The sequence below is a fragment of the Macaca mulatta genome, chromosome 12 (assembly GCF_049350105.2).
Source record: "Macaca mulatta isolate MMU2019108-1 chromosome 12, T2T-MMU8v2.0, whole genome shotgun sequence".
Taxonomy (NCBI): Eukaryota; Metazoa; Chordata; class Mammalia; order Primates; family Cercopithecidae; genus Macaca; species Macaca mulatta.
In genome coordinates this window covers 108643755-108661074 of record NC_133417.1, presented here as the reverse complement: position 1 = coordinate 108661074, position 17320 = coordinate 108643755, and the positions used below count along the sequence as shown (strand labels likewise).

The 17320-nt window shown below is 39.2% G+C and overlaps 2 protein-coding genes across 13 annotated transcripts in view; one reads left to right on the top strand and one right to left on the bottom strand.

The window, feature by feature from the left end:
* RAPH1 (Ras association (RalGDS/AF-6) and pleckstrin homology domains 1) overlaps positions 1-14843 on the top strand; it is a 129711-nt gene extending 114868 nt beyond the window's left edge. The window contains exons 16-17 of one of the 2 annotated variants that reach the window (XM_077957406.1): positions 10873-10916; positions 12083-14843. In XM_077957406.1, coding sequence (XP_077813532.1) covers positions 10873-10916; positions 12083-12095 — 57 coding nt within the window. In that variant the 3' untranslated portion in view covers positions 12096-14843. Of the gene's footprint in view, positions 1-10872; positions 11029-12082 lie in introns of those variants that run through there. The other variant, XM_077957405.1, reaches the window with a different exon arrangement.
* ABI2 (abl interactor 2) overlaps positions 1-17320 on the bottom strand; it is a 108413-nt gene that overhangs the window by 3304 nt on the left and 87789 nt on the right. For all 11 annotated transcript variants that reach the window (XM_001103104.5, XM_001103265.5, XM_001103497.5 and 8 more), the window contains one exon: positions 14419-14592. In XM_001103104.5, coding sequence (XP_001103104.2) covers positions 14419-14592 — 174 coding nt within the window. The remainder of the gene's footprint in view (positions 1-14418; positions 14593-17320) is intronic.

Genomic DNA, 17320 nt, shown 5'->3' with positions numbered 1-17320 from the left:
CCTTTTCATCTCCTGTACCTTTTTTATACCACTCAATGAAATCTCCACCTATCCATTGTTCCCAGACAAATACACCGTCTTTGTTAGTTTCTCATGCAACCTTGTGCCTCACATAAATAAATGAGAAACAAATTACAACAGGGACTTCTGATATAATGTAATGTGCCCTAAAGAAAATTCATTTCTGGCCTGTTTTAATAAAAATTAAATAGCTTCCTTAAATTGTGAATATTTTCCATTGTAGTGATACTGTAGGAACACCAGAATTTTTTTTTTTTTTTTTTTTTTTTTTTGAGACAGTCTCGCTCTTATCGCCCAGGCTGGAGTGCAGTGGTGCGATCTTGGCTCCCTGCAACCTCCGCATCCCAGGTTCAAGCCATTCTCCTGCCTCAGCCTCCCAAGTAGCTGGGACTACAGGTGCCCACCACCATTCCCAGCTAACTTTTTTTTTTTTTTAGCAGAGACAGAGTTTTGCCATGTTGGCCAAGCTGGTCTTGAACTCCTGACCTCAGGTGATCCACTTGCCTCAGCCTCCCAAAGTGCTGGGATTACAGGCGTGAGCCACCTGCACCCGGCCAGAAAATACTGTAGAGGATCCTTGCTATGAAGAGATCAGTGTGCATTTCTCAATATATAACCAAATGCCTGAACACAATCAAATGTAGTTAAATGGCATACAAGTTTAAATATAAGAAAATACGAAAAAACCCCAGAAAATACAATTTAGAATATTTAGCATTTCTAGTCAACCTAATATTTTCTAGTGTTTTTTTAAGGAAAGACAACATTTCTGATGCTTAAAGAAATGCAAATCCAGCCAGGCGCGGTGGCTCACAACTGTCATCCCAGTACTTCAGGAGGCTGAGGCGGGTGGATCGCGAGGTCAGGAGATCGAGACCATCCTGGCTAACACGGTGAAACCCTGTCTCTACTAAAAACACAAAAAAATTAGCTGGGCGTGCTGGCAGGCACCTGTAATCCCAGCTACTCGGGAGGCTGGGGCTGGAGAATGGTGTGAACCCGGGAGGCGGAGCTTGCAGTGAGCCCAGATCATGCCACTGCACTCCAGCCTGGGCGACAGAGCAAGACTCCATCTCAAAAAAAAAAAAAAAGAAAGAAATGCAAACCCTTGGCCGGGCACGGTGGCTCATGCCTGTAATCCCAACACTTTAGGAGGCCAAGGCAGGAGGATTGCTCAGAAGTTCGAGACCAGCCTGGCCAACATGGTGAAACCCGTCTCTACTAAAAATACAAAAATTAGCCGAGCGTGGTGGTGGGTGCCTGTAATCCCAGCTACTCGGGAGGCTGAGGCAGGAGAATTGCTTGAGTGAGCTGAGATCACACCACTTCCCTCCAGCCTTGGTGACAGAGCGAGGCACTTGTCTCAAAAAAGAAACATAAGAGAAAGAAAAAGAAATGCAAACCCATGAAAAGTAATGCAGAACAGACTATGAAGCCTGTTGTAACAGATGCTTTGAAGTGGAAAGTTAGTAAGCTCTATGTACATTCATTTTCTTCTTTAAAATGTAGAAATTGCCAGCCTGAGCAACATGGCAAAACCCCATCTCTACAAAAAAAAAAAAAAAAATACAAAAAAAAAAAAATTAGCCTGGCATGAGCACGTGCCTGTGGTCCCAGCTACTTGGGAGAATCACCTGAGCTCAGCAAAGTTGAGGCCGAAATAAGCCGTGATTGTCCCACTGCACTCTAGCCTGGGTAACAGAGTGAGACTCTGTCTCAAAACAAATCAAAAGTAGAAACTGGATTAGACAGAATTTACACTAAACCTGATTCCAGAGACTCTGTTTATAGTAGTATAAAGCTGAGAGTTTTAACAACTGTTCAGTTTTTTCTTTTGCCAAAATTAGTATTCACTATTTTAAAATTAACTTTTTCAAAAATCAGAAATATGCTAAGAATATTCATTTTCTGGCTGGGCACTGTGGCTCACACCTATAATCCCAGAACTTTGGGAGGCCGAGGCAGGAGAATCACTTGAGGCCATAAGTTCAAGACTAGCCTGGGAAACAGCAATACCCGGTCTCTAAAAAAAATAAAAACAATAAATTAGCCAGGCATGGTGGTACACGTCTGTGGTCCCAGCTACTTGGGAGGCTGAGGCGGGAGGACTGCTTGAGCCCAGGAGGTTGAGGTTGCAGTGAGCAGTGAACGTACCACTGCACTCCAGCCCAGGTGACACAACAAGACCCTGTCTCTAAAAAACATAAGTAATGTTTAAACGAATATTCATTTTCACTCCAGGGAAAGATATATACCAGTAGTCTAATTCTTTACCGTAAAGCTATTCATCAAAAAGGAAAATACACTTGATTGAGTGCAACAAACTTTTATCAAAGTAACTTCAGAGCGGTGTAATAAAGTATCTTCTCTGTTTTCACCAATATTCAAAATACTGATGTTGAGAAATGTAAAATCTGTCTAGATTTTATTTAGTCTGGAAAATTGGTTTTGGCAATAGTGAAGAAAGTCATTTTTTGCAATTATGCATGTATATCACATGTAGTGTCAAAATCACATGGGGAACTGATAAATCACATGTAAGAAAAAACTTAAAATGCTAAACATCTGGTTTTTGTGCAGTTATGATTGGAACAGAAAAGGACTTACATTGTTTTACTAAATGTTTCTGCTAAAGTAAAAATACATTCTACATTTCAAAGTACATTGTTCATATTTAGCATTTCAATTGAAGACATTCTAGAATATTTTATGAAGGTCTGTAAAACTGAACAAAACTTCTTAAATGTTTCTCTTTTTAATTTTAATCCTATAATTTTATACGAAGTATGCTGCACAGTTAAAGATAAGCAAAGAATAATGGTACCATACCATTAGAAAAGGACCCAGACTGGGCCGGGCATGGTGCCTCATGCCTCCAGCACTTTGGGAGGCCGAGGCAGGCGGATCACAAGGTCAGGTTTGAGACCAGCCTGGCCAATATGGTGAAACCCCACCTCTACTAAAAATGCAAAAATTGTCAGGCGTGGTGGCAGGCGCCTGTAGTCCCAGCTACTCAGGAGGCTGAGGCAGGAGAATGGCGTGAACCCGGGAGGCGGAGCTTGCAGTGAGCGGAGATCGCACCACTGCACTCCAGCCGGGGCAACAGAGCAAGACTCTGTCTCAAAAAAAAAAAAAAAAGACCCAGATTATCTTCTCTCTTCTAAAATAAGTAAATTGAAACAAATAGGAGCGATCTAAACATGAAACTCTCTACACTATAAACTCCTGGAGGTAAGGGCCTATCACTTACTCATCCCTGTGTATCCCTAGTATCCAACACAAGGCCTAGCTTTTTGGATACTTCTAAATACATCTATATATTATTCAGTTACAGAGTCAGAATAAATGTAACTTAAATACATATTGGGGAAAAAATTAAGGTGTTACTAAAATAACAATGTAAAACAAAAAGGTCCAAAAGGAGTGTGTTACATAGAAGTGACTGATCTGAACTAAAAAGACTGACCACACCAAATATTGTAGCAATTAAGTACCCAAAACTAGCAAGCCACTGGAAAAATCAAATGCTAGTAAGATTATCCATTTCAATATATCGTTTGTATTAAATTACATATTGTGAGTTGACACCATTGTATTTATATGGAAATGAAAAGTTCATCCTAAGCCAGCAAAACATTTAACATACTTTGGAATTTATGTTATAAGCTGCCCTGAGGTAGAGCAAAGTTAACCTGGACACTATCAATGAAGAGTTGGTTAAAACACTTAACAATGTATTCTAGGAAATGTTTTAGAACCCACTGGAGATGCCGTTTCTATGAAAATAATGCTACTTAACTAATACAGCCATATTCCTTCTGTCCCTACCACTCTAATGAAACTATTCACTTAAAAAAAAACTGGCCTTCTACTTTTGAGTCTCTTCCCAGTTCTTTGCCTAATGTTCCTGTAGTGTTTGGCAATGATGATCTCCTCTGCCTGCTTCTTGACATTTTCCTCCATGGCTTCCATGACAGTGTCTTCTCCCAGTTCTCTGATTACTACGCTTATGTGGAGCCAATTACTCTGTTTAAGTGGAACTAGGAATCATCTTTGCCTTCCCCCTACTCACCTTTCCCCACATCCCCAAGTCCTGTTAATTCCACCTTCTAAATCTCCCAAATACCAACACTTCTCTCCATCATCATGGTCACTGCCCTAGTTAAGTGCACCCATCTTTAAAATTGATTACATTTATCACTCAGGGTACCTGAAGATTTTCTAAGCAGTATGGATAGCAGATAGTTTTATAGAGACTCTCAAGATTTTTTTTCTTTTTATTGAGACAGGGTATTACTGTTGCCAAGGCAGTGATGCAATCACAGCTCACTGCAGCCTTCAAACTCCTGGGCTCAGGTGATGCTCCCACCTCAGCCTCCGGAGTAGCTGGAACTACAGGCATGCACCACCATGTCTGGCTAAGTTTTCTACTTTTTTGTAGAGACGGGGGTATCGCCATGTTGCCCAGGCTGGTCTTGAACTCCTGGTCTCAAGCAATCCACCGGCCTCAGCCTCTTAAAGTGCTGGGATTACAGGTGTGAGCCACCACATGCACCTGGCTCTCTTTCTAGATTTTTTTTTTTTTTTTTTTTTTTTTTTTTTGAGACAGAGTCTCACTCTGTCGCCAGGCTGGAGTGCAGTGGCCAGTGATCTCAGCTCACTGCAAGCTCCGCCTCCTGGGTTCAAGTGATTCTCCTGCCTCAGCCTCCCGAGTAGCTGGGACTACAGGCATGCACCGCCACACCCAGCTAATTTTTGTACTTGTGGTACAGGCGGGGTTTCACCATGTTGGCAGGATGGTCTCGATCTCTTGACCTGGTAATCTGCCCGCCTTGGCCACCCAAAGTGCTGGGATTACAGGCGTAAACCACCATGCCCGGCCTCTTTCTAGATTTTCTCATCTTAAGTACTGCTTTCTAAAATTGATCTGCTTGAGATCATATCTTCAGTCAAGCAGTCATAAAAGTTTTTACATCTTTTTTGTCCTTCTACTTAAAAAAAGTACAGTGGTGCACTGTCTTAAAGTACAAAACACTGGGTGGCAAAGGGACCATTCAAAATAATGGTGTTCATATTAAAAGAATTACTCCACCAAGTAACTCAATCCATTTGCAAATCAGGTGGCTCTTATTCCTTTGCTTTTAACAAAATTTAAGAAAAGACCTTGATGATACATCATCAAACATGATTTTTGAAGATAGGTTATTTGATTTTTGGCAAATAACTTTGAAAAGTGGAGTAACAATGCCACTTGAAACATCCTTCTGTTTGCATCTGCTTATTTATGTGAACAATGTTTTCAGCACCACTACCTCGGTTGAGGCCCTTATCCCTTACTTCAAAGTTTATCCAAAATGGTCTTTACAACTCCTACTTTTCCCCTCCAATGCACTCTACACTATTATCAGGTATCTCAAAAAAAATTACATAAGTAGATGAGATATTATCATTAATCTTTATAAAAATTCTTCCTAATTTCCCTCTACTACCAGATTTTTTTTAATCCAACACCTTGGCATTGTCATTTTTAGCAACCCACCACCTAATTACAGTTTATTCCCTTTGCGTGCTCATATCACCCTTTCTCCCTACAACCCACCCCTACCCTCATGCACTGGACACTGCTCTGCCCCAAACAGCCATGCCCTCTCACTCAGGTGATTCCCTCAGCTTGGAAGGCCCTTCCTTTTTTCTCTCTTCTCCGCCTGAGAAACTCCTATTCATCATTCAAGGCACTACAAATGCCATGTTCTCTGAGAAGCTTTCTAGAAATCCCCCAGAAATAATTAATGGCACTATTCATTTCTTAACAATCATTAATAGAGCATCCATGATGCCTTTTAGAGGTACGAAGATAAACCAGATAAGGGACTGTCACAGTCTTGTGAAGACAGAAATGTTATCTGACAATTCCTATATATCATTTATACTTCTAGCTAAAAGTTGTATCACTGAGCCAGAAGAACAAAAGAATAGATGGTTTATAAAAGTTGAGATACAAAATGGGTGTAAAAAAGAAGTTTTCCAGGGAGGACTTAATGCTCATAAACTATAAAGCCAAGACTCAATCCTAGGTCTGCCAGATGCCAGAGCTCAAGTTTAGGACAATGGTTAAGAGTTTGGGGTCTAGAGTTATAACACCCAGTCAAATCCCAATTCTAACACTTAACTATTATAGTTTACTTTCTTCTCCTACAAGTCTCTCAGATTTTTACATGTCCACAGAAGCGTTGTTTTTTAAAAGCAAACCTTTCATTGTACTTTTCTCATAAGGAATAACCTAAGCTGGTTTTTCAGAGCTGCAAAACTGTCATCACTTTGCCTAGAGCTAGGGAATTTGTAAAATGTGTCAATGCCCCGGGCCACACCCTAGTGTAGTAACTTGGGCATGATTTTCTCCCCTTAAAATTGCTTTTAAGGTGTAATTCAGACAAAAACACAACCACTTAGATGTAGAGTTGGATGAGTTTTGACAAATGTATATACAACTGTATAACCAACACCACAATCATCATATAGATGATGCAATCACAAGTTAACCACAGTTGTTTTTGTTTGCTTGTCACAAAGGATACAAAAAGTGGAACTTATTTGGTGTTCACGTTTTGAAAGACTTGAGCATACCAGAAATAAGCCAAACTTTGAAAACATCTTAGGGAAATGTGTTCAGCCATATTCGTTCAAACTTTTAAAGAGTTAGTTGGACAGAATACGTCCATCATGTCAAAGTTTCCCCTATGCCCTGATATAGTCAACTTCCTTCACCCACCAGCAATGGTGCCTGGAAACCATTGATCTAATTTCTTTTAGATGGAATCAAAGTGTGGGTATTTTGTGTCTTCTTTCATTAGCATAACACTTTTAAGATCCATCCATATTGCTGCCTATACAAGTAGTTTGTTCCTTTTTGCTGCTAAATAGTTTTCTATTAATTGGATGGATATTCCAGAATTATTCAGTCACCAGCTGAAAGACATCTGGGTTGTTTCCAGGTATTGGCTACTATAAACAAAGCAGCTATGAACATCTGAGTTCAAGTGTTTGTGTCAACATATGTCTCCATACCTCTTAAGTAAATACACAGGAAGGGACTGCCAGATCAGATGGTCTAATATGTCTAACTTCTTAGGAAACTGCCAACTGTTTTCCAAAGTGGCTGAAACATTTTGCATTCACCAGCAATGTGTAACAGTTCAAGTTTCACCATGCCTTCCCCAACACTTATTGTCAGTGTTTTTACCAGTAGTGATTTCAGAGGGTATGTATTAATAGTAGTATTTAGTTTGGTTCACTGGAGCTTTAGTTTGCAGTTCCCTAATAACTAATACTGTTGAGCATCTTTTCATGTTACTTGCCATTCATTCATCTATTTGGTGAAATGTTCTTAAATCTTTTCCTTTTTCTACAAGTTGTCTCTTTACCAAGTTATTTTTCAAATATTTTTCCCAGTTTACGTCTTGCTTTGTCATTTTAACATTGTCTTTTGAAGAAACATTTAATGAGGTTCAGTTTATTAGTTTTTTTCTTTTATGCTTCATGTATTCTATGTGTTCTCCACAAAATGATTTTTCTAATCCAAGATCATAAAGATTTCCTCCTATATTGTCCCCCAGACGTTTTATAGCTTAGTTTTTACATTCAGGTCTAAAATCCATTTCAAGTTAATTTTTACATATGGTAAGTAAGGTTGGAGGTCCATATTTTCCAAGTGGATATTCAATTGTTCCTGAACTATTTGTTAAAAACACTATCCTTCCCCCTCACCGGCCCCCCGAATTACCTTTGGCACCTTTATCAAAATATATGGACCTATTTCTGGGTTCTAGATTATAGTCCACTGATTTATGTTTCTACAATTATACCAGCACTATACTGTCTTGGATATTGAAGCTTTATAGAACCTTGAAATCAGGTAGTTTAAATCCTCCAACATTAGTCTTCTTCAAAACTGTTTTGACTATTAGGTCTTTTGCATTTCCATATAACATTTAGAATACCCTGGTACATTTCTCTAAAATAGATTGCTGGAATTTTTATTAGGATTGCATCAATCTGTAGTTCAATGTGAGGAAAATCAGTCTCTTAACCATAATGATCAAAGATCACGGTACATGTCTCAATTAACTTAAGGCCTTCATTCATTTCTCTTCATGTTTTACAGTTTTGTCATATAGGTCTTGCATATATTTTATTTAATCCCAAGTACTTCATATTTTTTGTTATAAACGGTACTGCTTTGTAAATTTCTATGTCAAATTGTTTGTTGCTAGTATTCAAAAATGCAATTAATCTTGTATAATGACTTCCTAGCCTTCAATCTTGCTAATAAGCTTGGTGTTTTTCTTTGGAGTGCAGTGGCACAATCTCAGCTCACTGCACCCTCCGCCGCCTCCTGGGCTCAAGCAATTCTCCTACCTCAGCTTCCCGAATAGCTGGGCCTACAGGCGTGTGCCACCGCACCCAGATAATTTTTGTATTTTTTATTATTGACTGATTGATTGGAGTGCAGTGGCACGATTTTGACTCACTGCAACCTCCACCTCCCGGCCTCAAGCGATTCTCCCACTTTAGTTTCCCGAGTAGTTAGAACTAAAGGCGTCTGCCACCACACCCAGATAATTTTTTGGGGTTTGTTTGTTACCACATTTTGACATGTTGCCCAGGCTGGTCTCGAATTTCTAGGCTCAAGTGATCCGCCCACCTCGGCTTCCCAAAGTGCTGGAATTACAGGCACGCGCCACTGTGCCCAGCCATAAGCTTGCTTTTTTTTTTTTTTTTTTTTTTGAGACAGAGTTTTGCTCTGTTGCCCAGGCTGGAGTGCAGTGGCGCGATCTCGGCTCACTGCAAGCTCCACCTCCCGGGTTCACGCCATTCTCCTGCCTCAGCCTCCCGAGTAGCTGGGACTATAGGCGCCCGCCACCACGCCCGGCTAATTTTTTGTATTTTTAGTAGAGCCGGGGTTTCACCGTGTTAGCCAGGATGGTCTCGATCTCCTGACCTCGTGATCCACCCGCCTCGGCCTCCTAAAGTGCTGGGATTACAGGCGTGAGCCACCGCGCCCGGCCTTAAGCTTGCTTTTTAATGGATTTCTTAGGATTTTCTTTTCTTTTCTTTTCTTTTTTTTTTTTTTTTTTGAGACGGAGTCTCGCTCTGTCACCCAGGCTGGAGTACAGTAGCGCAATCTCCGCTCACTGCAAGCTCCGCCTCCCAGGTTCACGCCATTCTCCTGCCTCAGCCTCCTGAGTAGCTGGGACTACAGGTGCCCGCCAGCACGCCCGGGTTTCACTGTTAGCCAGGATGTTCTGGATCTCCTGACCTCGTGATCCGCCCACCTCGGCCTCCTAAAGTGCTGGGATTACAGGCGTGAGCCACTGCGCCTGGCGATTTCTCAGCATTTGCTACATATGAGATCATATCTTCTACAAATCTGCAAATGAAGTTTTTTTGGTTTGGTTTTTTGTTTTTGCCTTATTGCACTAACTGGCACCTCCGAATGAACAGGAAAGATGAGAGCAGACATCATTGCCTTGTACCTGACCTTAGAAGGTGTACTATTCAGTTTTCATACTTTAGTATTAGCTGTAGGTTTTTCACAGACACCTTTGTTCAGGCTGAAGAAGTTCCGTTCTATTCCTAATTTTCTAGAATTTCTGTCACGAATAGGAGTTGTGTACTATCAAAATAACTTTTTCTGTGTCAACTGAAATGATATGTTTTTTCCTTTTAATTTGTGAAAATGGTGAATTACATGGACTGATTTTTCAAATGTTAAATTAATCTTGCATTCCTGTTATAAATTCCACTTAGTCATGATGTATTATCCTTTTCATGTACTGCTGGATTTCATGTGTAAAAATCTTAAGAATTTGTGTGTCTATGTTTATGAGGAATAACAATCTGTAGTTTTCTCTTTTTATGTCTGTAATTTTGATATCAAGGTAATGCTGGCCGTATAAAACCAGGTGAAAAGTATCCCCTCCACTTCTATTTTCTGGAAAGTTTATACAGTGTTGTTATTTCTTCCTTAAATGGTTGACAGAACTTCCAGTGAAGCCATCTGTGCCTGGAGTTTTCTTTGTGGGAAGGTTTTCAACTACAAACTCAATTTCTTTAAAATATATACGGTTATTCATGTTATCCTTTTTTTTTCTTTTTTAACCTATTTCTTTTTAAGTAAGCTTTGGTATAACAGTTTGTATCCTTTAGAGAATCTGTCCATTTCATTGAAGTTGCTAAATGTGTAGTGATAACCTTACTCATTTATCTTTTTAACATCTGTAGATGCTGTGATTATGTACCCTCTTTCATTCCTGATCATGGTAACTTGCAACTTCTCTCCTATCAAATGCTTTCTCTCCTAATATACCCATTCGATGCTATAAATTTCCTCTAAGTACTGTATCCTACACATTTTAATATAGTACATATTTATTTTCATTAAGTTAAAAATATTCTCTAGTTTCTCTTGTGATTTCTTCTTATGGATTACTTAGTAGTGTGTTATTTAATTTCTAGATATTTGGGGATTTCCCAGATATATTTCTGTTGTTTATTTATAAATTCTATTGTGTTCAGAGAACATACTTTGTATTATTTCAATGCTCCACATTTCCTGAAACTTTTGTTTATACTCCAGAATGTGGTCTGTATCAGTGAAATGTATTCAGTGCATTCATACACTTGAAAGGAAAGTGCATTCTGCTGTTACTAGATGAAATGACCCATAAATTTCAATGAGGGATTGAGGTATTGTTCGTGTCTTTCTAAATCCTTACTGATTTGCTGTTTCTTCTCTCAGTTTAGAGGGGAATGTTGAAATCTATAACTGTAATTTGTATTTTTTCCTTTCAGGTTTGTCTATTTTTGCTTCATGTCTGTTGCAGCTCAATTATTAGGTATGTATATATTTAGGACTGTTATATCCTCTTTAATTAAATAATTCACTTATTATGAAATGCCCATTCCTTACTGCAGGTAATATCCTTTGCTCTGAAATACACTTTGCCTCATATTAATACAGCCATTCCAGCTTTCTTTTGATAAATGTTCCATTCTTTTTACTTTTGCCCAAAAGTGTCCTTACATTTAAAATGGATTTCTTGTAGACAGTATATAACAGTTGGGTCCTTTTTATCCAATCTCCCAATCTCTGCCCTTTAATTCGGCTTCTTTAAACATTTTACATCTGATGCAATTATTGATATGGTAGGTTTTTCAAAAAAATTTTTTCTTTATTAATGTGTATACCTCATGTACACATGGGAGAAAACTCAGATAAATGGATAGCTAGCATAGATCTATATATGGTGACCTTTAATCTACTATCTTGCTATTCAAATTCTATTTGTTTCATTTTTTCCTGCCTCTTTTTGACTAGTTTATCTTTCCTACTTGTATATTTGCAAAACCTCTTTGTTTTCTTTGTTCTCATTGCTTATTCTAAGGTTTACAATATACACCTTTAATTTATCTTACCCTATTTTCAAAGAGCATTTTACATCATAGGTAGTATATGAACCTTAGATGAGTATACAGTGGACCTGTGAATTGTATAGGTCCATGGGTTTGAACTGTGTGGGTCCACTTTCATGTGGATTCAACCAAATGCAAATCAAAAATACAGTATTCATGGGATGTAAAACCCATGTATTACAGAGGGCCAACTTTTTGTATATGCAGATTCCACAGGGCTGGGGGACTTGAGTATGCATGAATTTTGGTATACTTGGGGGATCATGGAACCTATCCCCTGAGTGTACTGAGGGGGGACTAGACTTGTGTTTCCCCCTCTCATTATTTATGCCAATAAAGCTACTTTTGTATTTACTCTAAATAATAAATTATTTTTTATATCAGTGATCTTCAAAAGAGACTAAGATATGGGGAAATGTCTTTATATTTACTCATGTATTTACCACTTATTCCTCACTTCTTTTTGTAGAACTGAGATTTCATCTGCTATCACTTTTCTTTTGCCTGGAAAAGTTTATTTTAGTATCTCTTAGCATATATGTACTAGTTTTTAATTCCTATGCATCCCTCCTTTTTTTGGTCTGTAAAGATCTTTAATTTAGGGCCGGGCGCAGTGGCTCACACCTGTAATCCCAGCACTTTGGGAGGCTGAGGCAGGCAGATCACCTGAGGTCCAGAGATCGAGACCAGCCTGACCAACATGGAGAAATCCCGTCTCTACTAAAACTACAAAATTAGCCAAGCGTGGTGGCGCATGCCTGTAATCCCAGCTATTCTGGAGGCTGAGGCAGGAGAATGTCTTGAACCAGGGAGGTGGATGTTGCTGTGAGCCGAGATCGCACCATTGCACTCCAGCCTGGGCAACAAGAGCGAAACTCCGTCTCAAAAAAACAAACAAACAAACAAACAAAAAAAACAACTTTAATTTAGGAAGGATATTTTTGCTAAGTAAAGGACATTGGGTTGACATTTTCCTTCATTACTTTAAAGATTTTGCTCAATTCTCTGACTTAACAGCTTTTTGATGAGAACCATGCAGTCATTCTTATCTCTGTTCCTCTGTACGTAATGTGTCATTTTGCCTCTGATCATCTTTAAGATTTTCTAAGGTACTGGTTTTTAGCAAATTGATTATGATGTGCCTTGGGCAAGATTTTCTTTGTTTCTTCTATTTGGGGTTTACTGAACTTCTTCGCTCTGTGAGTTTATAGTTTTGTGGCAGACAACTTCTAAAACAGCTCCCAATGATTTCTGCCTCATAGTATTCATGCCTTTATGTAATCGCTATCTCTTCAGTGTTGACTAATCCCATTAACTTGCTTTAAAGAACAGAAAATGGCAAAAATGACAGGTCAACACTTCTGAGATGAGGTGAAAAAAGGACTAGTGTCTTGCTTGCATTCTCTCTTTGGCCTTGTTGCTTGTTCATTCTAATGAAGTTAGCTGCCATGTTGTGAGCTGCCCTACGGAGAGACCTATGTGGTCCAGAATTGTGGGCAGCCTGTGGCCAACAGCCAATGAAGAAGCCAAGGCCCTCAGGCCAACAACCCACAAGGAACTAAACCCTGCCAATAACCATAAGTGAGCCTGAAAGCAAAGTTTCCCTCAGTCAAGCCCTGAGATTATTGCAGCCTCAGCTGATACCTTGATTGTAGCCATGTGAAGAGTCCCTGACCCAGAGCACCCAGCTGAGCCATGCAGAGAAACTGGGACATAATGGATGTTTTGTTTAAGCCGCCAATTTTTGGAATAACGTTTTAGGTAGCAATACATAACTAACACAGTTTTCATCAAATGTGGAAACATTTTGTCTAAGATTGTTTCAACTCTTTTTCCTCTCACATCTCCTGGGGACTCCATTTACAAATATATAAACACTATTAGATCTTGTCTCACATTATCTGTTGCTCTGTTTTCCTTTTTGCCTCTTTTTCCACTTTTTTCTCTGTGCCTTATTTTGGATAGTTTCTATTGTCACGGCATCAAGGTTGCTAATGCTTTCTTCTACAGCCTGTGTTTTTCATCTCCAGAAATATTATGTTTCTCTTTCTCTTTTTAAAGACATGTTCCATGTCTCGCTCATGTTCATGTTTTCCTTTACTTTCTTGATCACATGTGGCATTTATAGTAGCCACCTAAGAGAAAAAATTTTATTTCCTTCTTTCCAGTGCCTGTTGTTCAATGTCTGAAAACCACTATTTTGTGGGGTTTTAAAATTCCGGTTTTAGGAGGGAGGGTAAACCTGATTACTGTTGCTCTCTCTTGGCCGAAAGCCTATTATTTCTTTATAAAAGCTCTCCAAGTGATTCTAATGTACAGCTTTCAGACTCAGTGGGTTAGTAGCTTTGATTTTCTTAAAAGAAAATTTCCTTCCAGACAGCACACATTTTTTTCTGAGCTGATTAGTCTTGATGGATTTAAAAGCTTGTATCTCAAAGTGCTACATCATAATTAGCTAATATCAAAGCTTTTCACTAAAAGAAATGCCCAATATTACTTGGCAAAGAAACTGAGAAACCATTATTCTGTGGAAGAAAGTTTCATATGGAAACATTTAAACTGAAGTATCTGATTATAAGATGACACAAAGTAATGTTCTAAGGCATGGAGGTAGGAATAATAATGTGGAAAAATAATCTTCCTGAGGCCAAAGGAAACAGAAAAACACTTATAGAAACCATTCACAAAAAGCATGTCCAATAGGAACAATATAGATAACCATCAGTTTTATAAAATCAAATATTCACAGAATTTTACTAGTGTAACTTTCAAACTCATGAACCTTGTAAACTCAGTAAAAATGCAAATACAAATAAATGAAACTTCACATAGTAAAAAATAAACAAGATTTTCTTCAGTACCAGCAAATTTCATTTCTATGTAGAGGTTTCTTCCCATCTATCCAGATATCCTTCTGAAACTTACCCTTTTCCAAGTAAGAACGTGGAGCCCACGGCGGGTCCTCTTCAGCATAAGGATCACTATACTCAACCACAGCAGCTTCCTCCTCTTCGTAATCTTCTGGGGGGGGAGGAGGTGGGGGAGACTCATCAAAGACTGGTTCTTCCACAGGAGGCGGTGGAGGTGGCGCATCTGAAACTAAGAACGTATCAGGCTGACAACAAAACTATACGTTATGTGAAGTTCAGTATTTCCTATCCAAGCTTCTGGGTTCATGGAATATAAACCTAGACTTGAAAATAAATATAACATTCCTTCAAAAAATGAATGAGCAAGAGAAATCTTCCCACCAACTATAATGTTCTAGAGCTCCAAGTATGACGTTCTCCTTCTCTTGCCCTTGGATTAGTGCTAATGGATACTGAATAAAGTTTAGACAAAATAATTACTAACTGAGCCTCTGGAACCTGTTTATACTAATACAAATCCTCTTGTTAAAGAGATCAGTATGGCCAGGAGCGGTGGCTTGCGCCTGTAATCCTAGCACTTTGGGAGGCCGAGGTGGGCGGATCACCTGTGGTCAGAAGTTCGAGATCAGCCTGGGCAACATGGTGAAATCCTGTCTCTACTAAAAATACAAAAATTAGCCGCACATGGTCATGGGTGCCCATAATCCCAGCTACTCAGGAGGCCAAGGCACGAGAATCACTTGAACTGGGGAGGTGGAGGCTGCAGTGAGTCGAGATCACGCCACTCCAGCCTGGGTCATAGAGCAAGACTGCGTCTCAAAAACAACAACAGCAAAAAAAAAAAAAAAAAAAAAAAAATCAAAAAAGCGGGGATCGGTACAATACAGCTGAGCTTTACACTGTATTCAAGGATAAGTTATCAGAAATACTAACAATGAAAACTATATTTCACAAATTTTTAAAATATTTTTTCACTTAAATGAGTCCAGGGAATAGTAAAATTTTAGTAACCCACTACTTTCCTCTTAATGAATTTTTCTAAAATAGCATTTTACCAAATTCAAGAGGAAAAAAAATCATCAACAAACTTGGGTTACTTCATCTATGAAGATGTTTGTTTATAGAATTTCTTCTAAACTCAGACTATCATCCAGAATTTCTTCAGGCTAAATGTCCAAGTGTACTATGAGAGTAATTTAAAATATCTCCCATGGAGATCTGCCTCCACAGCTTGCATGTCAATATATAGTAACATCAAAAAGATTATCTTCAAACTCAGCTACTTTAAGCTTTCAAAATGGTTGGTACATACTTGAGCACAGCTGAACAGAATGAAATGAATAAACCTGTGTTTATCAGCTCCCCAGGTTTAATGAACGGCACTAATTCTTATTTATGAGGTACAAGTATAGTTCCCATGTGATTCTCTATGCAATCCAATTTATTTAGTATTTTTTAATCTAAGCCTACCAATTGAATTAAATGGATTTTTTTTTTTTTTTTTTTTTTTTTGAGATGGAGTCTTGCTCTGTAACCCAGGCTGGAGTGCAGTGGTGCAACCTTGGCTCACTGCAAGCTCCGCCTCCCGGGTTCACGCCATTCTCCTGCCTCAGCCTCCCAAGTAGCTGGGACTACAGGTGCCCGCCACCACGCCCGGCTAATTTTTTGTATTTTTAGTACAGATGAGGTTTCACTGTGTTAGCCAGGATGGTCTCGATCTCCTGACCTCGTGATCTGCCCATGTCAGCCTCCCAAAGTGCTGGGATTACAGGTGTGAGCCACCGTGCCTGGCGAATTAAATGGATTTTCGAAGACTGCTGATGCCTGGTGGGAGCCAGCCACATCAACACCATGCTGTCTCTATCAGTATTCTTCCCGTCTGCTGTGCCCCTCTATACTGATCTACTTTATAAACTTTAAAACTTCAGTCATTAAATAGAATGTCTTTCATCCAAATAGTTTTTATTAATAAACAAAGGATATAGATATGTGATTTACCATATACTTGGGTGAGAAAGAGCAATTTATCCTATTTCCATTTGTAAGATAAAAAGACTTTAAACAATTGCACAGAACCATAGATCCAAACTTTGAAAACAATAACCTTGAGAAATGTCACTACAAAATTACTCAAAGATGTTGCCATTGGTCATTTTTACTTTTCTTGTAACTGCCAGTTTAATAAGCTACCACTTTTGACTTAAAATGTTCCAATTACTCAGCTAGCCCTTTGTAATGCATTATTTCATTTCATCTTTACATTGGGAGGTGGTATTTTCATTTTATAGATGTGGAAACTGGCTTTCCAACATTAAGTATTCCGACAGCAAGTAAGTGGAAAAGCACCTGAACTCCAATGCCTGTTATCTTAAAAGCTACACTACTATGGGCTGAGATAAATTTTAAAATCTTCAAGTCATGCTTCATTAGTATTTATTCCACAAACATTAACTAATATGGCTGGATATTATGCTCAGCATTGAGAAAAGGGCAGTAGGCAAAAGTCATGAAGACACGAACGACCAAACCTTCATTTACAATTGAGTGTAGTGTGTGCTTTAAGATACTACAGGAGCACACAGCATAAACCACACTTGTTATGTGGGTGAGGAAAGGCTTCCTGAAACCTGAAGGAAGAGTAAGAGTTAATGGGGAGGAAGCGGGGAGGGTAGGATGGTGTAGGGATTGATATTTCATGTCAGATATAAAGAATAAAACAAGGCCAGGTGGGGAGGCTCACGCCTGTAATCCCAGCACTTTGGGAGGCTGAGGCAGGCGGATCACTTGAGCTCGGGAGTTCAAGATCAGCCTGGCCAATATGGCGAAACCCCGTCTCTACTAAAAATACAAAAATTAGCCACATGTGGTGGCGCACACGTGTAATCTTAGCTACTCGCGAGGCTGAGGCACGAGAATCACTTGAACCCAAGAGGGGAAGGTGGCAGTGAGCCAAGATC